Source organism: Amphiura filiformis, chromosome 5 (genome assembly GCF_039555335.1).
Source record: "Amphiura filiformis chromosome 5, Afil_fr2py, whole genome shotgun sequence".
NCBI lineage: Eukaryota > Metazoa > Echinodermata > Ophiuroidea > Amphilepidida > Amphiuridae > Amphiura > Amphiura filiformis.
The window spans coordinates 54,497,720-54,523,461 of record NC_092632.1 but is presented as its reverse complement, the minus strand read 5'-3'; the positions used below and the strand labels follow the sequence as shown (position 1 = coordinate 54,523,461).

The window sequence follows — 25,742 nt, the reverse complement described above, 5'->3', positions numbered from 1 at the left end:
CTAATTTAGATACCGTACTGTCAGTATCTAAATTACAGATTCATGTAAATTCCTCATTTTTGTCTTATATACACGGCTTTCGGCTGAATCACTAGCAGGCTATTTACATATTTATGACAATGACGAAGGGATTTTTACAATGTACGATTGTCTGGATGAGCAAATCACTGAATCTCACACCATACATGTAGGGCCTTAATAATAAACATGTTTTCTAAACACTTCACACCACCTTGCTTTTAAATTTACCATACCATTTATTTATTTGATATCACTCAAATGGGCCTTTTCTACTATTTGTCGCTTGCAACTGAACTGTCAATGCATCAAAATTAAAATGCATGGGAAAAAAAGTGAAGAGGTCCAGCTTCATTCAATCAGGGCACAAGTGTTTATCATGGATTCTTGTTAAACACAATAGATTGTAGGACCTGAAGATTGTAGAGGACAATAGTTTTATTGAACTAATCATTCAATTATAGATTTTCTGTCAATTGTGGTCATTGGCTTTTCAATTTTTAGCAGAATCCAGTGTATGAGTGTTGGCTGGATGTACATGAGCTAAATCCAAGCTTTAACTAAAAGTGACACCGTTTTAAACCTTCAGAACTTTTTAACTTGTTCAATAGAAAGTGTCTCAAGCAACTTCAAGCAAACTTCAAATCAAAGTTTTTTTTCCATCCACATTTCAAATAGAGAGATGCACAAATTCTACCTGGTTTAAATAGTTTATACATTGGCAATCTGGCCACAGATGCTGATAACTTTTGTAGGAAGTATAAGTCCCATGATACAAAACGTAGGCTGACAATTCATGGGAACTGACTTTGTCATGAAATCCCTAGGCCAGATTTTGAGTAGACGAAACATGTTTTTGATCAGAAAAAATGCATTTGAGGGAAAAAAGTTTGAAAATAAAATCAGAAAAGAAACATTTCATGTCTTTAAATATGTGTGGGTTAACACCACTTTTTTAATAAGACTATAGAGGTTTTTAAATTTTCACATTATTAAAAATGTTCCTCTCAAATTAACTTCGCCTAGGCCTCAACCAGATTTAAACCAAACAAAATTATTTTAAAGGTCCTTGACCCAATCCCCCATTTTCTTCTGCCATCAAATACAAAACTGATTTTGGCATCAGAAAAAATCTCATTTTTTTCTCATTAGTTACCCCAGTAAAATTGAATGTCCAGCAGAGATGTAGACTTGAGTCGTGTGACTTGGACTCGAGTCTGACTCAAGTCACTATTTTTGGGACTTGTGACTTGACTTGCAACTTTTGCAAAATGACTTGACTTACTTGTGACTTAGACAAAATGACTTGGACTTGAAAAAATTGACTTGTTACCAACGCAAGTCTGAGGTAGCTTTCCTGTTAATTGAAATTTATGGATAGAATTTATGAATATTAATAGGCCTACAATAACATTAATGAATTATCCGCTGGCGGGCCTCGTTTCCGGCATAACCTGAACTGGAAATAAATAAATACATAAATAAATAAATAGTGCCCTCAATCAGCAACACAGGCTCGGTATGGGAAGTAAAAGTATGTCGGGTTGAAAACTCGGAGTCCTGTCCCAGCAAACACAAAACTGGTGAATAGACTTGTAGTGACTTGTGACAAGTTGTGACTTACTTGCGACTTGACTTGTGATTTGATGACTTGTGACTTGACTTGCAACTTTTTCAAAATGACTTGACTTACTTGGGACTTGGACAAAAGGACTTGTGACTTGGACTTGACTTGCAAAAAATGACTTAATGTTTCGCTAAGATGGTGTGAACAAAAACGTGGTGAATTGTGTATGTGTAACCACACGTGAAGTGCATGTATGTACTATCCTATGGGGCATTGTTACGGTCGATTGTTTTACCATAGGGCTCAATGTAAAATTAGAAATACATTGTAGAACAAAAAAATTGGATCACACCCATTTAACTATCTAAATTATATTCAGGAAATTAAATCAATAAGGCCAATAATAAGAAATTGTTTGATTGTCCTCATCCGCCCAACCGTTAAAAGCCTTCTGACCATAATTTTTTTTTTTTCATTTTTTTTTTCAAAATATTAAATTTTATCAAATGTTATTGTTTTAAAATATTGGTTTTCAAGGAAGAAAGTATAAAATACCAGTCAAAATCTTACAGAAAATGTTATTTTCGCCACCATCGGAAATCCTATGCACTTAAAAGCGTGACATCTGTTCATATTGGGCTATTTGTGTCACAAGTTTACAGGTGGATGTGTAGGCTGATCTGGTCTGCCTAGCCATGGACCATATAATGTACAGCTGCATGTATAGTCTCCCGGCTTCTTTGCCTTCAGACTAAGATACAGCACAAAGCTCATCATAGTAAACAAGTAAATAAACCAGTTTTAATACGAGTGCTGTTTAAGTTGAAATGCATTTGGAACTGATATTTCTGTGTGAAGTCATGAAAACATGAATATAGATGAAATGATGTTGCGCTAGCTTTGAGGTGTGTGTACAAGCAGCAGGTGGTAGACGATTCCATGCCAAAATGCCCCAAAGATCCACTTCGATATCTCCGCAACCATAACAACCTTATCAACCACGTGGGAAAAGATCTTCTGAACGATTTTCAAAATGACTGCTTACCTTTGTGCTGACAAATTGCAGGGGGTTTGCCGGTGGTGCTTGGTGAGAGACTCAGTGGACTTTCCTAATTTGTCAGTAACTGTAGGCATATTATGGTGAGAAATTCCCCACTGAAAGATTTGCATGGGAAAGATGGTAACATAGATGTTGTACATCATGTTCAAATAATGATGTGAAACTTGGTGGTTGAAGTTGGTTACCATATGAACTGGCAAATTTCTTGGGAACCAGAATTTCGCAAATTAATGTGCTGTGCGTTATGAGGCGCTTATTGAATATAAACTGTATTTTGTCCTTAATTAGTTACGTACCTCCTGCAGATATTTGGAACATCCACTGGAGTCATTCCAGCCCAATTGAGCCAGATGTGTTGCCATACCAATGACAAACATTGGCTACTGAACATGCTGAAGTGAGCCATGATTTGAAAGAAATTTAAATTGTAGACTTGATGGATAAATTGACTAGAAAACTAGGATCACTTTCAAGTTTTTTTTGTACTCTAGGGGGTTACCCATCAGAATCTCACAGGCTGCATTTATTTGAGAAAAAATGGCCCCTCCTTTTCCTTGAGTACTGTTGGAAAAGACTGAAATCTAATTGGCTAATTTTATATTGATGAAAAAAAACACCTTCCTCTCTCATCAATTCATGCAAATCCTCTGGACAAGAACCAAAAAATAAATTTTACATGGCCTAATAATATGTCTTTAATATGATGGAAATATCAATCGAACACATAGTAAGGATGTTCATACATGTTCATGAGGAACGGGATGTTCATAACTGACACATCATCATGACGACCGACGGAGTGTGAGCTAGTGTGGAGTGTGATACACATTTGCATTTTGGCTGAGATTAAAAAGTGATCTGTTCTGCTCACAATTTAAAGGGGGATATGACCACATGACTGTGACTGAAAACTAACATTTTGTGGAAAAGAAATGCCTAATATTTTTTATTGGAAATATTATTGCTTTTTATTTTATAAGGACAAGAGCAAGGACAGGTGCTTGATAACCAAAAACATCCAATCAGAAAATTACAACACAATTACATGTAATAGGAAAATTGCCTTTAAATCAGCTTGAGGCAAAGCTGGCATTTAAATCTTAAACAATTATTGTTTCCTATATTTTGACTATAAATGGCAGTGAAATTGGCCTGTATTGTTATGTTAATATTCATGGTTTCAATTATGTCCATTTAATTGTTGGCTAGACATGAGCATGATGAGACAGATAATTCTCTTGATTATATGATTGGGAAATAGTGGATTATATAAAACAGATCACTGTGGGAAAATTACCACCGTCTATTATTGTTGTAGTGAGTGAAAGGGTAAAGAACATTTTATGCAAAGAGGATTTTCAGCTAATCCATGTTTAAACTGTGGGAATGTCAAACAGAGGTATTATTTTTTTACATGTCCAACATAAACCTCAGCTCTTCAAGGTTTAAATGCAAACATTAGGTTTTTACAGTTGATCAAATATAAAAATGATGTGAAGTGAGACTGCTTTATATTTTGGTTCAAGATTGATCAATGTGCATAATTATGCCATTAATATGATATCATTTCAGCTGTCAACTTATCATACAATAGGATATCATGGTAAAGTCAGTGTTGATGTTTGTATTAAAAATGCCCGATTTCCAGACTTCCAGTCATACTTGACAGCTTCACAAGTCAGTCATGATTATCAGGTGGTATGCGCCTGACATGATGACATGACAAGAATCACTTGATTCACAACTGCTCGCGATTCCCAAGGAATTCTATGAAATTAGCACCTGATTTTAATTTAACATGTTGGTGAGAAGAATATTTTGAAGCTTTTGAATTCTGCTACATAGGCCTACATGGAAAATGTTTAAGCATAAACATTATCTCATTGGGGACCGTTCACAAACTTTTGTTAGGGGCCCGATGCAAAAAGGGGGGCTCTGCCAAAATTTTGACCCTCCTAAGGGGGGGCCTTAAAAAAATGACCACAAATTTTCCTTGGAAAATTGAGTTTGTACATGCTTTTCTATGGAGTTGACCCATAAAAGTTTCCATGTCAAAAAGGGGGGCCTGAAATTTTTGAGATCTGAAAGGGGGGGGGGCCCGAAAAATGTTCGCAATACAAATTTTTTGTTTTTGCATCAGACCCCCTAAGTGTTTGTGAACAGTCCCTTGTGTTTTGTCACATTATCAAAATTGATACCTGTGGATTTTCCTCCGAGTTCCTCTTTCTGTTTGGTTAAAACTGGTTAATATTGGAACTGATACTTTATAGGCATTTGATCTCTTTTCATTAATTTTTAATTTGTCGCACTTGGGTTAGTTTTTCCCACGTGCCGTAAGTGGTGCAGGCTGAAATGAAACGCCTTTGCATTCTTTCATTATCCACGGGCCCTGCTCACTTTTTTTGAACTTGTGGACAATTATTGCCCTTAGGCTATTTTTGTCACCCAAGTGCAAACAAGTTTTTAATTTTCTGAACTTGTGGCTCAGCACACTTTTGAATCAATGGTTTAACCTTTTGTATGTGGAAGCATGTAGTAGAAGTCAAGTTCAACTTGAATTACATGTATGACTGTAAAACCCAAATGTTATTGAAAATTTTGAGGCAAATTCAGCATAATTTTATGTTCGATATTAAATGTTGGTAAAATGTTCATACAATGTACCACAGGTTTTGTAGTTTTTGGTAGCTTTATTTTGAGATAGATTTCAGAAGTGAAGGTGAATTTTGCAAGCCTGCGGGCATGTGGTTGTATGGAAGGTTAATTTTGTTACCTGTGTTGGCATAGATTAGTGACTTCATCATAGATCTGATTTGTATTCATTCAAGAACATAATAGTCTATGGCATGATACATTTTGGCAATCAATAGAACAGCCTTGAGGCACTAAGGGACTTTCTTTAGGCCTAGTACTGTGTGACGGTGCCATTGGGGCTTTTCCCACGGCCAAGTTTACTTGCTTGGTGATGGTTCACTCTTGATTCGTCATTTCAGTTTCTTGTTTCTCATGTGTAAAAGGCCAGACTTGCCCACCTTTTGCTCCCCTTGAGAGAGTCAAGGTAGAGGCCGACAGGTTGTTACATGGTATAAAATTGCCCATAAATTTTTTCTTCCATATCCCCAAATGTTGAAATGATTGGCCCATAAAGTTATTGACAAAACAAAACCAAAGTTGACTTCAAGAAGTCAAGGGTAACATGATGATGAGGGAGGAATCATGACAATCCCCCAAGGCACAGGTCAGTGGCCTACATAAGTTTTAGGACATAGAATACAGCCTACAGGTAGTACCAAAAGACAATGTACATGTAGGCCTACACTGTATACTGTAGTGGAAATTTTCATGTTTTTCGAGCTCAGTGCAGCTACCGCGAAAATAAAAAACATGCAAATATGTTCTTTTTGTGTAAGCCCCTTTAGGTCTAGTACATGTAGGGCCCCTATGTATGTAAGAAATCACGAATTTAAAAACAAGTGAAATGGTTAAAAAACAGGCGACATATGAAAATTTACACATGAAAATAACCACTTTACATTAATCAATGAAACAGGCAAGGTTCAATTTCAAGATCAACAGCACATCACAGTCAGTGAATCAGATTTAATCAAGTTCATGTACATTACAAGCTACTACTGGCAGACCATACTGTAGTTTGACATAGAGTACAATACACAAAGGCACAGTCCAGTGATTTTGCCAACTTGTGAACCAGTTAGTGCAGCATGTTGTATTCTGGGTAGGATTGTGGAGATACCAGAAGAGTGAACTATGCCAGAGGAAACCAGACTGATATTGGGATATGGTAGCAAGCTGCTTCAGGCTTGAGGATGGGAAGGAATCAATCAGAGGACTGTTGATAGATGAGTGTTGGGAAACGTACAATTTATTTGTGGGGAAAACCGCTTTCACCGTACATGTAGAAGGTGGTGAGGGGGCTCACTTCAATATGAAATGGATATAGGCCTACATGTATTGTAGGTATAGGGCTGACACTTTTACAGCATTGGTTGAGATGAGAGCAAAATTAAAAAAAAAATACGGGGTCATTGGGTGACAGCATGTTTTTGGCATTTGTTGACAGCAAAATTAAAAGATATGGGGTCATTTGGGTGAGAGATGGACTGTTTGGACCTAAGTAAATTTGGGGAGCATTGGGTAAGAAAGTGACCATTCAATGGTATTTTTTGATGAGAGCCAAAACAGTTCCACTGAATTTGAGCCTTGAACATTGAATTTTTAGTTCTAAATGGCTTCAGATTACTTTGATATTTCAAAATAGGTAACAAAATCAGTGATTAATAAAAGTTGCTGTTCAGACTGAAAAATAAGTGACCTTTAACAGATCAAATGGGAAAATAAGAATCATTTTGTGACCCAGCATTTGCTCAAAAAAATATAGGGTCTTTGGGTGACAGTAATGTTAGGGGATCTTAGCAGCCCTACATATGTCCCCCACCCCGCCAGCAAGATTCTGGATTTGAAAAGCTAAAGCAAACAGCAAAGATTAGAAACAAGATTCTCCTGTTTACCAAAGATTCTTTTAGACAATTCAGGGGTGTGAGAGTTCTAATTCTTTTCAGCTGATTTACTTGCCAAAATTATATGCGTTTTCTTTTTACTTTCAGCCCATATTTGGTGTTTTTACCCTGATTGTACACTGTTTTTCAGCATTATTTAGTTATTTTTGTATTTTTTGGTCTGTGGCCTCTCACACCCCTGACAATTATGCTATATAGAGTTCATTATCTTGATCTCCTAACATGGAATTGGGAAAAGCTGGCAATTCTCTGATCTAGCAAAAGTTTGTTTGAAATTGCATTCATATTCTGTTATTAATCATATCGCTCCAGACCATGAAATTGGAACGTCTAGTCTCATTGTGAATTTGAATTTCAATACGTGGGTGGTGCTGTAATCATAGATGAATCCCCACCCTCCCAATGTACGTAGGTTTTGCAGATGAAGACATCCAGGAAAGAAATGATTAATTATATGTGACTAGACAAGAGACAATTGACAAATAAGGCAAGAAACCTCCACTCCCCTCTAATCAGATTAAGTATTGATAAAAAAGGTTTATTTTGTTTTTCTATAATTAATCTCAGACATAGTCTGGGTGGAGGGGATACATGATTGACAGCTAAATGGACATGTGTGCTACAACAATGTATGTTATGTATTGTATGTGTCATTTCTAATCATGAATTATTGTCATGATCAAACTGGGAAAACCAAAAATAAACAAACAAAAAATGCAAAAGAAAAATGACATTTTGACCAAAAATCACATTTTGGACCAAAAAAACACATTCCTGATTAAAAAACACATATTTGACCTAACCACATTTGCCAGAGGAAACCAAAGTTCTCTTCAACATGTTTAATTTACCATATTCATTCAATAACTGCCCATGCCCCTTTAAGTGCCCACCCAGTGACTTTACAACAAGCAAATTGTTATCATGGTCTGAAACATGACACACTGATGATGATGGATGAATATTTTGTGCCTTTTTTATGTCAGTAAATAATGTAAAAAATAAGCACCCACCCAAAATGACTTCGTTAGCACCCTGGGCAGTTAATGGAATGAATATGTATTTCTTTATTTCCGGTGAGTGAGGTTCCCAAATTTCTCACTTTTCCCAGGCTTGAATGAGTTTACGAGTTTGATTTCTTACAATACCTTTCCTCGTTTTATTTCATTTATCCAGATAAAGTTAACACATGCATCTGGCTACTTTGAGATTCAACTATTATCGATCAAGAATGAACACGGAGAGCTAAGCAGTGGTCAATGTTGTGACGGTACCAGATCAATGGCTGGTACATGCACAGATCCTTGTGAAACATTCTTCACAGTTTGTCTGAAAGAATACCAGAGTCGTGCCACAGCAGAAGGACACTGTACGTTTGGTACAAATCACACTGCCATTTTGGGCAGGAACTCTTATAAGTAGATGTTCTTGGAGACAGCACAGGGGCAGATTTGGAAGCAGTTGCCAAGGCAACAATGATATTCCCATTTGAATTTGGTTGGGTGGTAAGTTTGTGTGTTTTCAGACAATTTGTTTTTTTACAGCAGACCTAAATTCTGATCCTCTTTCATTTCAGTTGAGGTGTTATAGTCCTTGTTTTTCAGGGGGAGGTTCTCAGATGGAAGGAAATATTGTATTGGGGTTTCTTAGAACTAGCCCAATTCTCTAACAGCGACGCTCAAATATCAAACGAATTGAGCTATTGTTTGGATGTCTTAGATGAGGGCTGCTAGGAATATGCGTCTTTGGAGGCGAAAATATGCACCTTAATTTTCCAAAAAGCGCTAAAATATGCCATTTCCCGCCCAAAATGCAAAATCTTGAAGAAAAAAGTGAACAGAAGTTACAAATCTACTTCTTTTGGATACAAACAAGGCATTAGCCAGAGGGGTGTCCAGGTGTCATTTGGACGCCCTGTTTTCAATTTGGACACCCTAAAATTCTGATTTTTGTAATGGAGTGAATAGGAAGTACCCCTGATTTCGTAGAATAAAGTATTTTTGACCATTTTGGACACCCTAAAAGACCACCCTTGGATACAAAATTGCAATTTTTTGGCAATTTTTTCCCAAAACTTTTAAAAATGATTGCAGCAATTGCATATTCATATTCCTAACAGCTCTTTAGATCTTAGATCATCCATAGATTTTAAATCATCATACAGGAGCTTACAGGTATCAGATTGTGCTAGAGTTTCCCAGTATCTTGATGATTTTTTTTAATAACACCTATGATTTGGTGGTTATCTATGATCTGATCAATGAGGTAGTACCAGATCATGTGCTTGCCGGAGGGACCAGCAGCAATGAATTGGGCCATTTGAGACTTGCTGATTGAATGTCATGGGAAAAAGTGGAGAGTTGATGCAAAAAATCAGCCAAGCAAGCAATTAAGGGTCCAAATATAGTAAATGTTTGTAAATAGTAAAGGCAGACATTCACTGAAATAAAGGAAGTGCCGGATTGTTTATATACACTGCTTTTACCATGACAAATGAAGTACTAGTACATTGTACCCTGAGAGCAAATACATGATGACAAATTTTGCAAAGTACTCTTTGGCATATAGATTTACATTTAGGTAGGGCTGCTAGGAATACACAATTTTGGAGGCCAAAATATGCACCTCTAATTTCCAAAAATGGTTTTGTGCACAATTCTATATTTTAAAAATAGATTCTGAAGTGAACAATCTGCCCCTTTTGGATACAAAATTGTAATTTTTTGAAACCAAAGTCAAATTTATATTTGTATTTCAAAAATTTGCCTCATGTTGATGAAGAGCTGTATGCCTATTGCCTATGTGTGGCCTACAGGTCAAAATTAGGGCCAACATTATATTTTTGTCATCTTTCAGCAAACATTCACTCTAATAGTTGAGGCCTGTGATAAAGATGAGGAACAAGAACAACAGTGTTCAGGTAGGTTACATTTTTTATATAATTTTATACCATCAAAGATTGTACTCAAACCATATAGGCTCTACTTTGTTTGGCTTAAAATAATAATAGTTTTTCAATTTCCACAACGGATTGTTCTGCAACGGTAAGTAAAACACTAAATGTTGTCGTCATCAATTTTGTAATGCGTCATCGTCCTCATTCTACAACACGCGAAGAGTCTGATAACCGTCGTGGCGACGAAGACAGTGTTTAGTGTTATGGAAATCGAAAACTCCCTATGTTGAAGACTCGTAGCATACTAACACCGTGGATTGATACAGAATCAATAGAATAGCGTGCGCACAGTAGGCGTGCAGCACCTATGCTAGTTGTCCTTAACGTGATGCATGATTGGCTTATGCTTAAAAATGAATTTTTGTGAGTATTTTAAGTTGGGAGTTGGGACTTTATTGATGCTACAAATGTAGTCTTTGTCAAAGACTACTTGCGATTTAGGGGGACATGAGCTGTGAGTCACAAACCGCGATGCCCCATGAATAGCGAGCGGATGGTTTCCAAGAGTGTGTGGTTCCCAGTAGTTTATCTCCCTAAGGGTAATAGGTACACACGGTCTGTAGCACAGACTAAATTGATGCACACAGTCTCGGCACACAGTACTATCACCAATTGTAAGCCAAATAAAATTTAGTAGGCATATTTGACAGGTCTTATTTTGTCAAAACTTTTAAAATCAACTTAATATCTAAATGGTGCATCCCTATGCAATTTCACCATCGTATGATTTCACCATAGACCATTTATTAAATGGTCTATGATTTCACAAGCAATTGCCTGTTGCAGACCACCTCAGAGCACCTTGCAACAGGATTGCCCAGTGCCCCCTGTATTTTGGATTTGCAAGGTGAAATTGATACCCAGCAACAAGCAAAAAAGAAGAGAGATGCTCTACTTTCAAGGATGTTGCATAATGTGCATGAAGAGTGCAGGACTGCAGGTGAAAGTGTTGTTTATGTCTGTCAGTAGGCACATAAATCAACCATTAATTAATAATGGACCTTGCAATTAAAATTGTCTCTTGAATTTTGGCCATTGGAAGAAGTGAGTGCTGTATCCATGGTGGTGGTCCAGGAGCAAGTATCCAGGGAAACATAAATTTGATTGTATGGACAGTTTGTTTAGGTTCTGATAGCTGGCTATGGTCAAGGATGTAAATATGGAATGCCATTCAGTATCTCTTTCACAAAAAATGTAAACATTATGCTCAATCCCATGTTCTTGATGTGATTCTTGATTGTTATCTCACAATGATTTATTACAAGTTCAGAATGAGAACCACTCCCAATCAGTAGGCCTATAGCATAGACCCTCTAAAGAATAAAATTTACCGAGTTAGGCACTTAGAGAGCTGTTTAAAAGGTGTGTTGTCAAATTTGTTTTGGTATAACATTATTCAGTCAGTCCTACTCATATCAACATCAAAGTGAAGTAGGCCTACTACATGTATTTACTTCTCAAAATATTATGCAATGTTTGCATTTTCTCTTGAAAAATTATTTTGGGAGCTGGACCAAATACGGCAAAATTCTAATTAATTTGCATGGCCAAAAATTGATTCAAATGAAACTTTTTTGCATGTTTTTAAATTAAATTGAGAACCACTTAATGACTGAAACTCATTTTTAACAAGACCAAATTAGTAAGAAAAGTGAAAAAAAAAAATTCAGTGTAGTTTTCAAAATTTGTTTCAAAACTGTCTGACTTTTTCGCTCCTTGAGTATGCTAGCTAAAATCTAGACAAAGAGGCCTGTAGGCATGATTTTTTTGCAAGGGAAGGGTGAGAAATTTTCCAAATGTGGATATTTTTCCTACAAAAACTCACTTCATGTATAAAATAGTGGACTATATAGGCCTAGGCCTACATCTTCGTTTTTATTTGGACTTTCTTTGATATTTTATGGGTGCGTGCACCGCCAGCGTCTACCCCCCTTTTTTGAGGGTTTGGGCCCCATCCCATACAGGCTTCCAGTCCACCCTGGCATAAATCACTGCATGGAAGGTCATAGCTCATGATAGCTGGGTCTGGGCATGGAAGTAGTCTGGGTGGATGCAATCTAGAGCTGCAGATGATGCTACTTTTTGTAAGCCCACATTGTGATGAAAACCAGATCTTTTTTCAAAAGCAAATACACCATAACAAAAACAAATAAATAAATAATTAAACAAAAACCCTAAGCTATCAACAACACATAATTTTCTTCCCTCAAGTCAATTATATGTATGTATAACCTCACCCTTCTGCACACTATATGCCTACATTGTTACAATGTACCTCGAGAAAATAATCTTTGGCAATGAGCCTGGTTGTTACTATAATTCAGTAACTGTAGCTACAATTAAAAACACTGTCATTGTAAAATGTCTATAGGTCCAACTGGTTGATGTTAATGTTTTAAGTGGCAATTAATGAGCAATTTTATGGCTCATTATGCATTATTGAGCAAGTTGAAAGCTTTATTGGCAAGACCATATGGTTCAACTCCCAGCATAGACCCTGCACAGAAGACCCAAAATGGCGTTAATTATTCACTTGTTGGTAGAGAACCCTAGATGCTTAATTAATTTTTCATGAATTGCGTGTGTTTTAAGCAAAGAATTAAGAATATAAAATAGTTGCCTTTGATGTTGACATTACTTTAATAATGAAAGTCATAGTTCATTGTCAATAATGCAAATTAATTAATGTTGCAGTTTGTGGGATAATGCACATTGTTTAATTAACGTGAGACATTTACACTTTATGTCTGGCTAGGGAAGTGAGAGTACATTGTAGAAGTATAGAAATTTGATGGTCTATGACCCTGTTCACATTGGAAAATTTTCTTCTTTCGACCAACCTCGAACGAAGATTAAAAATCGTTTTTTCCTAATGTGTACGCACTTTTCTTCCTTCGACGAAGATTAAAATTGCTTCGTTCAAGGAAGCTAAAAAGGTTGTTTAGATGAAGGAATACTTCGTTCGACGAAGCTAATTTTGTAATGTGTACGCTCACTTCGTTCGACGAAGGAAAGTGATCATGTGACAAGTGACCTTCGCCAGCTTTAATAATAGCCGGGCGTTAATAGCTTCGTTCGAGCTTTGTTAATTTGCATGAAATGTGTACAGTGCAATGTCTTTGTTCGATCTTCGTTCAGTGTAATGTGTACGCATGCTTAATTAGTTAATTAAGATTAACTTATCTTCGTCGAATGAAGAAATTTTCTAATGTGAACAGGGCCTATGATTAAAGTTGTTAGATGTTAGGTGTTTTGCTATTTATTACACACAGACAAACAAACTTTAATGGAAGTAGTAAGTTTTATTCACCCATAGATATCTTAATTCCTGAATCCATGATACCATCTTGATTCCTAAGTTTTAAACAAATTAAAAGGAGCATTTCCTTTTGTAACATTGTCAAAAATAATTTTGCTAGATTGTGGTGTTGTTTTTAATCACTATATTTGTGTGATTTACTCCTTAGATTCATCATGTTTGATTGAGCGTGCATTTCACTCAGGTTTAATCATCCCTGGACCGTCATGGATACCAATACGATACAGCGGTGCAACTGCACTCATTTTGTATAGAATACGTGTCATGTGTGACGCAAACTATTATGATAATACTTGTACTAAATACTGTAAACCTAGAGACGACTCATTTGGACATTATGTATGTGATCAAAATGGAGATAAGATTTGTAAAGATGGATGGATGGGAGAAAGATGTCAGACAGGTAAGTTTATCGACTGCTCATTACCTGAAGTGGGTAAGTGCAATAGCTGCCCTGTGAACATTTGGCAATTTACACACAGTATATTGTACTCAACTGCACATGGCAGCTATTGTACTTACACACTTTTGGCACTGAGCAGTTGTTATGTGCTTAATTGTTCTTTTCTTTCTGTATTTTTTGTTGGTCTATTCATTGTACACGACTTCCAGGTATATACTTCAATAACACAAACCTGAAAGAACATACTACATTGTAGACCAAACTTGTATACTGTGATAGCAGAGAAGATACCACATCTTATACTTCCCATAATGCATTTCTTCCATATCAATTTTCTGTACTGATTTGCTATAATAGTGCAACAGGGGCCGATAGTGACAAAAAGTACCTCATTAACAGAGCTCATCCAGATCTTGCAATTGAGGTATTTTTGTTCACTATCAAGTTCCAACCTATGTTGCATTGAATAGCAAATTTGTACAAGGAACAAATGCATTATGGGAAGTCTAAGATACCTTCTGCTGTGATAGCATACAAATTTTTCAGTATCATCTGGAATGATGAAGTTGATAATTATTTGAGCAAAGCTGCTCTTCAGGAACATCACTTCCTTGGAAACAGGTTGGTGCAGCAGGTGCGTGACAGCATACAGATAGATATATAGTAAATAAGTAAGTTTTAGAATTTAAAGCAATTTAATTTCCAGAACTGTTTTATTCTTACAATAAGTGCTTACTCATGTACATAATGTTAACACATCCCAAAAAGGAATTACCCCCCTTTATTTCGAGGCAATAACTCAAAATCTATGCATCTAATTTCAAATCTGAAATAGCTAAAGAACCATTTTAAATGCAATTTATTTTTTAATGAAAAAAGATGCAGAATCAAAAGTTGCACTAAAAAGATACCAAAAGTCACTGTATTGTTACATTCTCTACATGACCATGATGACTGGTCAAAGATGATCAGTGGTGAACAGACATTCAAGCAACAAAAGCACCATTTTAAATGGGTTTAGGTGCAATTTCAAATCTGCAGATCTTTTTCATTCAAAAGGTCACCATGGCAACACAGTTTGGTCTATTAAGACAAATGGGGCATCAAAATTGGCAAAATTAAAACAAAACTGGGCTTCTTTTTGATAGTTCAGTTTTAAAATAAAATTTTGAGTCATTGCCTCATAATAAAGGGGGTAATTACTTGGGATGAGTTTATATGTTGCACACATGGTAAGGTAACATGCATAGTCACATTGTGACACCAACATGTTTTAGAACACTACATCTGTACACATGTATTTGCAGAAGGTCTGCATAGATTCTGTATGGACTGATCTTGGTAAGAGACTGAGAGAAGCCATTTACAGTGGATGCGCTACAGGGGAAAGGGGGTGTTGCCCTCCCCAAGGCATAACCCCAAAATTGCGTAATGTTCCACTTTTTGTGGCAATTTTGTGCAAAATTTGTTGATTTTGCCCCCCTTGAAATTCATTCTGTCCCCCAATGCCCCCACCCCCCAAAAAAGTCCTGGTGCCACCACTGGCCATTTAGATTACCGCCCGACTAGGAGGCTACATTTAATAGCACTAGCAGGATATTTCTTTACCTTTGATGACTTTTAAACTCAAATGTGAAATTTCATTTTAAAATCTCTTTTCCCTTTTAGTTGGTTTCAATATGCACCACAACAAAACACATGCTTGATAAAAGACATGATTAATTCATGATTCAGAATGATTATATAGTGTCTACAATTGAAGCATGAATCGACTGGTACCTTGTAAAGGGGAGGAGTTGTACTATTCAGTGCCACCGATTTGGACTAGTTAGCTCGTGCATGTATTTACATGTTTTACGTGCGATTTTCATGCAATTTTTTTCTGCAAATGGGAGTTTACATTGTATAGATTGTGTCTGGAATTGATGGGAGGGAGTCAGTTTGGGAATAAGAAAGAATTACATTTCAGTCATAGATGATACTCAGTTTCAGACTGCGCAGTCATGATAGGTAGGGGATCATATGGGTGGATGCATGTCTCTAAAAGTAGGAAGGGGGTAAAGGTAATAGCTAGGGCAATTTGAAAGGTTGTTGAGCCCAATAATGTAATCCACAAGCCAGGCTACTTCATAGCCCCTTCTAAAGTCTGATTCTTACTCTACATCGCAGCGCGATGCGATGCTTTTAGAACATCGCAGCTTCGTGCGATGAAATTAAAATGTACATTTATTTCGTCGCGCGATGCTGCGATGTTGCGATGCTGCATGTGGGGTCTGCATCTCCTTTTATGGTCATTCTGCCGACCTTGATTTTTTATACCATCAGAAACCTGGGACTCCAACCTGGGACTACATGATTGTGTGCATAAACTTTCTTGCAGATTTGAATGTTTGATATGCATTTCATCCAATTTATATTTTGGCCACACAATTATGTAATGTGTCTCACAAATTAAATATCCAAATCACCTGAACTTTTGAAAAGCAGCTTTTTTTCATGGATATTTATTGAACTCATACCCTAGATTAGAAAGAGGATGCTACTATTTCCAGGGTCTATGGCTAAAATCACAAAATATACTCCATTTTGACTTTTGATTATTGTCTTTGTAGTATTCAACCTAATGAATGCATGCATGGATTAATTGATTGATTGCTTGATGTTGATGTGTTTATGTGTGTTTATTTACCAATACTTAACTATTGTTGTATTCTCCATGCAGCTATTTGCAGACAGGGCTGTCATTCTATCTATGGAGACTGCCAAGTACCAGGTGAATGCAAGTGAGTACTACTGCATAATTTATAATAGCATATCCATATATAATCAAACCATTTGATTCCCCTCCCAAGGATATATTTCTCTCATGGTTCATTTACCTTACTCTAATTTAATGCATCATTAGTTAATCTACAATTCCGGGGCGTCACTCCCATTGTGGCCTGTACACCATCCGCGATAATCAACTTTTGAAAAGCACCCTAAACAAGGATTTAACCCTTGGCTAAAACGACACCCTAAACAGGGATTTCATTCCTAACATCAAATTTCATACCCTAAATTTCATTTCCGCTTATTTAGAAATTGCAATTTTGCTACCCTTTTTTCCAATTTGTCATGTTTTTGACACCCTAAACGCGATCTGTGCGTGTCGTGCCTACCCAAACGACCCTTTTACGCGCTTTTCATTATCGTGGATGGTGTACAGGCCACAATGGGAGTGACCCCCCGGGCTACAATTATGTAACTAATTGAATTGAATTCAGACCAAGTTAATACCCCAACAAGTTTTCCACCCAACATGAAAACAAAGCATGCAAGCAGTCGGTAATTTAAAATTTGTAATGATGGTAAATGTAGAACAGTTCAACATGTTAACTCTGAACTCTATTATAACACAATTTCACCTACAAGATGATGAATGTAAATCCCACCAACTTCTGATGACCTGCCAAGACCTCACAACTGGCCAACTCCATTAAAACTCTTGTGAACATGTTCAATAAAAGTTTCACACACTCCTCTTCAGTTTGCATTAACATTTCACATAAATTATCCAATTGCAAGGAACCCTGCCAGAGAGTGAACACCTGTTTTGTTTAGAAAACACAGGGAAGGGGAATACCAATGAAGAAACTACATGCATTATCATGTTTTTATTTTCATGGTTTATTGGCAGGGGGAATTTTGTTCAATTCTTATGGTTTTGAAGCTTGTGCAACCATGGCAGCACACCACCAAATCTTTCCGCATTTGGTGTAACCCTTGACAGTTCCGGTAAAACATTTTAAGATTTGCAATTGATCAATGTTCATAAGACCGCCCCCCCAAAAAAATTAATTATGCAATTATGCAAATTGGAGAGCGGCTTCACTATATAATACATTAGAACATAGCAGCATGGATAGCAGCATTAGAACATAATTATTAGAAACACTTTGACCAAGTTTCAAGGCAAAAATATGCAAAATAAAAGTACCCTGAACATTAATGCATGGAGTTTTAGCAAAATATTGGCAAAGCCTTTCAGTCATTTTAGCTTATTAACTACATGAGTATTGATAAAAACAATAAGATACAAAGAAAATATAAATTGATGTATTATGAAAACCGTATGTCCGATTTACTTCAAACAAAAGACATATTGATCTGTGTACTTGCCCTACTCAGTTTATTTATTGAAATTATGCTCAGAGCAAATCCTGATCTCCAGAAATATCCTCATATACCACCTTTAATAATATCTCAAACACAAAACAAAATTATGTGACCCCCGGGTATAGAACTTGATCAGTTCCCTCGGATCGCGATGTCCAAACAGCAGAGGCGCGTAGCGCCGACATCGATACGCGCCTAGTCAGAACTCAGATTGCTTGTGGTATGGTAGTAGTCAGACCTCATACAAATTACTTGTGCTATTGGGCAATGGCAGAGAGGCTCTAAACTAGAGCTACCCGGGTATAGAACTTGATCAGTTCCCTCGGATCGCGATGTCCAAACAGCAGAGGCGCGTAGCGCCGAGGTGTGAAGAGGGCCGTAGCGCCGACATTGAGGCGCGTAGCTCCTGCCCAGTCAGAACTCAGATTGCTTGTGGTATGGTAGTAGTCAGACCTCATATAAATTACTTGTGCTATTGGGCAATGGCAGAGAGGCTCTAAACTAGAGCTACCCCGGGTAATGTCACATGAAAGAGGAAAAAGTCCCGAAACGTGTGACAGTGGTATACCACAATATACTGCCAAAGCCCCATGGTTCAGCTATGGTGCGGTAACCTCTTTAGTTAATCTTATCATTTTGTTCTGGGAAAAAATTGGAAATGTGTAGCATGGAGTCAAAAGGTGTGGAATAGCCCATTGCGCTTGAACTTGTTGATTTATAAGTGATGTGTGGTGACTAAAATAGTGCAAATTGATTCCTTTGCTATTGGCAATACATGTAATAATAAATCCAGTATTTGGATGATCAGTAATAGCTTATCTGATTGCCTCAAAGCTCTGGCAGTATTCTCTTACATTTACTTGGCCGGAAATTTATTTATGTTGGAGTTGGGTGTTAAGTATCAGTTGAAAGCCGAAGCCATGCAAACATCTCATTGATATTTGATGTTTAGAGTATGATTTTGAAAATAATTTGAAACTTCTGGTTGATGCAGGGGAAAAGCCACTCATCGGGATCTTATAAAGCAAAACCATCTTCTGTCCTTTTTCTGCTTCTTTCCTTTCCGGTTAATAGGCCTATATTCCCTTCATTGAGACATTCTTAAATATTAAACCCTAACTCCATAAAATCTTACAAATTAAACCATTGCGCATGTATGCATCCTATGTGATGTCATGACGCAATCACCCTAAGTCATAATATGCACGCTTTCGTTGGTTGGGCCAGCGAAAGACCTGTGGCTACTTGTCGTTGATTTTGTGCTTGGCATCCAAAGGTTCAAATCCTGGGGGGGGTGCCAAGTAACTTCTTTGTTCATCTTCTGTCTTTTTTCGTTCCTTCTTTCCTTTCCGATAGCCAAAAACCACTTTTTAAGCATTAGGGTTAATAAAATATTGAAAATTAATTTATGTACTTTAATCAATAGGAAATGGAGAGTTTGAAGGTTACAAAAATGATCGTCATATCTTGCCAGCTATCAAAAACTTTCCCATTTAGCCACTCCAAATATTGGCTCTGGTCTTTCTTAGTATTAGGCCCTTCACAATTGATTCTTAGTTTCCGGTTTCATGGTTGAAAACAAGGGATTAGGTGACTTTTAATTATTAATTATCTATTATTTTCTTTATTTTAAAACAAGCGGTCGCAACCTACATCAACCCGTTTTGACTAGGAACATGCATTTAATTATTTTACAACTATGTTTGATTTTATACATTAGTAATGGTACAGTTATGTTCTTTGTTTATTTATCATTATAGTTGATATGATCAAATTCAGAAAGTAGCCAATGGAAGTCATTGAAAGTTACTTTAAAAGAGAAAATCCAAAATAAAAATAAAATAATTAAATATTTTGCAATTCTTTACTTTGGATGCGGGCAGGAAACAGGAAATTAAGAATTACTTGTAAAGGGCCTTATAAAGTAGCAGTATTTCTCCATTTCCAAACTTGAATAACAAATAACTTAGGGTTTATAACATCATTTTTTTCTTCAATTTTTGCAGAAAACAAATATATTGTGGCCATGAATACCATGATCATGTTTTTTCACGGTATAAAAATCTCAAATTGTTTTGAAAAAAGTGGATCACGAAAAGCCCTTTAATAAGTTCTGACTTATAAAATATTCTGTCATCAGTTGTCCAATATTTTATGTTGAACTTGATACTTGTGTGAAAATCTCTAGAAAAAAGTGAGAAAAAAAGGTTTCTTTTGGTCGGACCCTGATTGAAATTCTTTCAGGGGGAAAATGTAGTTCAGTGGTGTGAATTACATGTCAATGAAGTCTCAAAGGGAAAGAATACTTAACTTTTAGAATAAAATAAGAGTTTCTCTAATTGCTTGAGAGAGGGAGAGCACTGTTTATTTTACCAGAAGCATTAGCGGTGTTATAAAGAAGATAGATGTTTTGTGAAGTGGCAGGTTATCTGTATTGCTGGGGTCCACAAGTTTTCAGTTTGACAAAGGGTGTCTTTGTGGTATCTAGGTATAGATAAAGGACATTATAGTTACAGCTTCAATCCTATTACAGAGGCTTCAAGATTTTGAAAATGGGGGGGCCAAAATTTTAGGCCTGCTGTGAGGTGTCAAACGCTGAAAAGGGTGGGTGCGGGAGGGGTATTCGCACACAAGCTTTTGAAATCGATACATTTTACATTTTGAATTATACCCTAAAATTATGAATTTTATCCTAAAATTAAATGAATTTTACCCCCGGGATTTTACCCTTAAATTATGAATTTTATCACCAAAACTATTCGGACCATTTTCCTGTGATTTTTACTTAATTTTAGATTCAAGTTAAACATTTCAGAATTGCTCTAGAAAAGGGGAACTTCTGACAGTCTTTGAATTGCAATGATTGCACAATATTCATAGGAATTGCCACTGGGTGCAGCATATGAGGCATGCGAGAAGTATTCAAGCAATTCAGAACACACATACCACAGAAATGAACCAAATCTTGATGAAATGTTGCATAAAAAGGGAATTTCATGCTTGTTTACATCATTGTGTATGAAATCCAAGAAGCCAGTCAGAAGGAATTAGGTCCTGATATGTGGTATCATGTTTCATTGTGTTTGTTTATTTTTTTTTTGGGGGGTTGAAGTAGGGGGTATGATAACGTATATTCAGCATCAATCTCAGATATTACAAAAGGGGCAAGTCATGTTTTTACCCAAGAAGTTCCACTGCCATTTTATGTGAAACTGATAAAAATTTAACTACATGTGTATGAATTCTTACTTAAATTTTAGGTGAAATAAAACAAAATTTGGTGTGATTGTCAAAGTGCAAGTGATTGAGACCATGGCAAATAAGTGATAAATAAATGGGGGCCACAGAATGGCAAGATAAAAAAATAAGATCACTTATTTTGGACAAAACGTAGGCCTCAATATTGAATCTAGCCAAATGAGGGATGGAAATGGCAGCCCTCAAATCCAGGATCTGTGAATTTACCGACGAAATAAAAGGCATATGCTGTCGGTGCCACTGCCGTACTACCCTCAAAATATGTCCTTTACTGATGGCAGTCACTTGCCATATGCCCTCTGACGAAGTTTCTGTCAGTGTACCACTGTACCTGCATCAATATTAAACGAGTCTTGAAAAGGGAATCCCCCATTTCTTTTTGCATACTTGCGACCTTTAATATTGGAAGAATAATGTTTGATATGCACTTTAATCATCTGTTGTATGGTTGTTTGTGTTTCCTTCAGTTTTGAGAAATTTGAGAAATAGGGCATTATGAAATATGTATACCGAGGCTGTATTGAAATAGTGACAACATATCATTTAAAAATCCATTTTTCTCTTCTTTCAGATGTAGACCTGGCTGGAAAGGCGAACTGTGCAACCAATGTGAACCTTACCCAGGCTGTGTACATGGTAGTTGTGATTCACCATGGCAGTGTAAATGTGAAACACATTGGGGAGGACTCCTCTGTGATCAAGGTAAGGCCCAACAACTTATAAAAGTTTAAAAAAATGTTCATACATACTCACGATATAACGACGTTTATGGCAAGCCAAAAGCCCCATTACGTATTACGACAGCGTTGCTTTACGCCAAAACAACGCGTTGCTTTTCAACAATGCGTTGCTAAGCCAGCCAATAGAAATAGAGCTTTTAGCAACGCGTTGCTTTCCCAAAGCAACGCGTTGCTTACATACTCAATTCAGGGGCGCCCAAGCCGAGTTTTTGATTAGCCAATCATATCGGCTCTTTGAAGAGCTGTTGGTTATGTCCATCCCGCCTTAGTGGTACTAGCTGTTACATGTTTTGTGTTTTGCGTGTATCACACTATTGTACAATCAATTGTAGACCTAAATACTCAGTCTGAGAAATTCCTTGAGCAACAATATTAATTTGATCATATCATAAAACGAAATCCATTTCAGACGTAAAATTTCACAGATATTATGAGAACAATATATAAGCTTATAAATAGTTTCTTGTATGCTTGTGTGTATCCTGTAAGAGTCGCTGTGATTGGTTGTCGCCATAAGACGTAAAGAATGACAACAACGTGCTGTTTAGCTCTATATCTATTGGCTAGCTTAGCAACGCGTTGCTTTCGAAAGCAACGCGTTGTCGCAATACGTAATGGGTCTTTTAGCTTGCCATAGACGTTTCTGATTGGATTTGGGCCCTTTTTTGCTGGTCATAAATTCCGTTTATGACCAGTACGCAGGGCATAAACAAGCTGCGCGTTTGGAACCCAATTAACACGATCCACGATTTGCTAGTGTTGTGTACACGCGCATGTCACCGCGCCCATCTCACGCGGAGCGCAAAAGATGACGCGTATCACGCGTTGACTCCCGGCCGTTGACCTCATGAGCCGAGCTGCTTCCTGCAAGTAGGCCTACTCATTTTCTTCCAATTTATAAAGGAAAACGGTATGGAAATGTTATTTAAACTTGTAAACCATTATTATTTTCATCTGTATTGAATTGCTAAGAATGTTGGGTATGTATGAACGGGGTTCATTCATAGGATTTCGGGCATGATCGCTGTTTATGCCCGAAATCCTATGAATGAACTCCTAATTGACTTTCACTGCTTGCTGGAGATGCGCAGAATCGATCTAGGAGGCGCTGAATTGGTCAATTTGATGCCACCCTAGGCTTACAATGGCGCCCAGGATATGTGCCCTCTCTTACCCCTAGCTTCGCCAATGAATATCATTCATATTTTAAAACACTTGTGACTGCAAAATTGGAAATTTTTGCATGTGTTACCTTTTTATTTTAAACTTCGTTACATTGAACTATACACAAAAGGAATATATTCGTGCATAGCAGCTTGAAAATGCGAAAAGTGCAAACATTAATGTAGGGTGAAAATTGCCACTCTTATTTGAATTGAAACCATAAATTATACATTTTGATATGTGTGGTCTTTCTGAAGTGTGACTCACCTATCCAAGAATGAAACCCTTGGGTTTTCTCTATTATTTGGTCCAATGATCTTGTGAAGGTCATGTTCATAAGTCAAATGGGTTATTTATGGTAGAACCAATCTGCCTTTAGTCTTCATTTGTCTATCTTTGAAACTTTTATTTTGTTTTCTTCTTTTAGTTTAATGGATTGGAGTTGTCAGTCCATAGACCTGTACGACCTTTACCTTTAAGATGCACTGTGAATTTTCATCCTACGATATTTATTTTCAGAAAAAAATTATTTTGAATGTGGCTACCTGCATAGCATAACCTTAATGCTTAATGAACTGGAGGGGGTGAGATAGGCAATGGGTTATCAGCTGTGACCTAAAATTCATAGGAAAAAGGGTCTTTTTCTAAGGGAACAACAAACAAATACATTTGTGTCAACAACACCTTGTCCAAATTTTGTCAATTGCCTGGTCATGTCCAGGTACCCAGGGGCCAGGGTTCCAAATGACAAGTGCATAAGCCTATGATATAGGTTTCTTCAAAGATTAGTATCTTTGGTTTCTTCAGCCAATTTATGAGAGATTGTATGGATTAAAGGATCTTGGCAAATATCATAAAACAGTGACATGTGTCCCCTCTCAGCAATAAATGGGAACTATATTCAGAGAAGTGACTAATCATAGACACAAATAAGGGTAATTAAACTTTGAGCATGTTGTAAGGAGTTATTTTCAGTATGACTACTTACTACTATATATATTATACAGGTTCTGTGAGGGGCTTAATATAAGGGTCCAACCTTGCATTGATAGAGGATGCAGTGCCAAGCTACAAAAAGTTATTTTGAACACAAAATTATTGTAGGCACTCCAAAAAATAGTAAAAATATGTTCAAATATGCTAAAATCTTTGTCTTGCTCTTTGTCTTTTTCCAAAGAAATTTTCTTCTTCAAAGAAGGGAGTACAATATATGGTTTACAGTTTGTTCCATTATATTAACTCATGATAGACACGCTATTTTTGTTTTCCATATTTGAATGAAACTGAATTTTTTGTCTCTCCTGATATTAGGCAGGAGACTATTTTTGGCTTAAGATTTGTTTAAAGTTTCTGTCACATATGAACAGTTTAAATCCTATTGCAACCATTATTATGTTTTGATGAATCCAAGTGTGTGAAAATATTGGATCCAATCATCCAACACATAATAATGATAAAATTGGATGCTTTACGCCCAATATTTAAGTTGGTCTCGCTCTGAGTTTTAAAATATTGGACTCGACTACGTCTCGAAAACTCATACCTCGACCAATAAATATGGGCTCAATCAATCCAATTTTATATCAAACTGGGGATATAGCTGCACTATGGGTGCATTGATGTATTGGTGGTATCATAGGTCATACAGATGTCAAAGGTCATTTGAGGTTAACTTGTAAGCTATGCAATGTTGAGACAAAAATCATAGGCAAAAGTAAATTATGAATCTTCAAATACATCTATTTGTAAATCAGTGCAGGGTTTACAACTAGTTGAGTAGTTTCCAAGAATATTGGATGTTCTTCTTAAAAATGAGCATGTTGAAATTGACAAAAGTTTGGGCTTAGCCAAATGTTTGAGAGCTCCCTCCACCAACCTGACCACTATTAAACTATGCAGGGCATAGCTACTCGTGCATGAAAACAGTGAAACTAAAAAAAGGGATGACCAACAAGCATGACCGTGGGAACACCAAATTTGGAATTTGAATAGAAGTAGTTTGACAGACAGATATTGTTTGTGAACAACAAAATCGTTGAGATGAATAATCACCTTATCCATTCATAGGCTTAGATTTATATCAAGGTGATATCAACAGAACATGTAACATTGCAAGGATGGGTCTATGGAGAAGATGGGCATTTGGATTGATACTATTACATGTAAACAGTAAATTTCAATAAAAACTGCCTAAAATATTTTGCACATCTATCAAATGTATACATGTACACACCCCTACCCATCCTACACTCAAGACAAACAAACATGCTAAATAAGCTGGACCAGTATATACATGCTTGAGTTATTGAACAGTTGTGAAAAGTGTGGAAAAATTAGTGATAGATTAAATTCTATTCAGAGTCCAAGTTGTGACACAATTTCTGTATTTGGTAAGCAATTCAAATCATTTATTTAGATTATACAATATACTGTATTTACTCTATGAAATGCCCCAGGGGTGTTGCATAACTTGCAGTTTTGAAAAGGAAAAGTTTATTAAAAGTGAAATTTCAATGAAAAAATGTGCAAAATGCAACTTCCAGAACTAGCGAAATATGACT

At 36.6% G+C, this 25,742-nt stretch overlaps 1 protein-coding gene across 1 annotated transcript in view; it reads left to right on the top strand.

Moving 5' to 3' along the window:
- LOC140153378 (protein jagged-1b-like) overlaps window positions 1–25,742 on the top strand; it is a 64,009-nt gene that overhangs the window by 2,144 nt on the left and 36,123 nt on the right. The window contains 6 exon segments of the mRNA XM_072176117.1: window positions 8,360–8,600; window positions 8,603–8,688; window positions 10,040–10,103; window positions 13,607–13,861; window positions 16,584–16,644; window positions 21,849–21,979. Coding sequence (XP_072032218.1) covers window positions 8,360–8,600; window positions 8,603–8,688; window positions 10,040–10,103; window positions 13,607–13,861; window positions 16,584–16,644; window positions 21,849–21,979 — 838 coding nt within the window.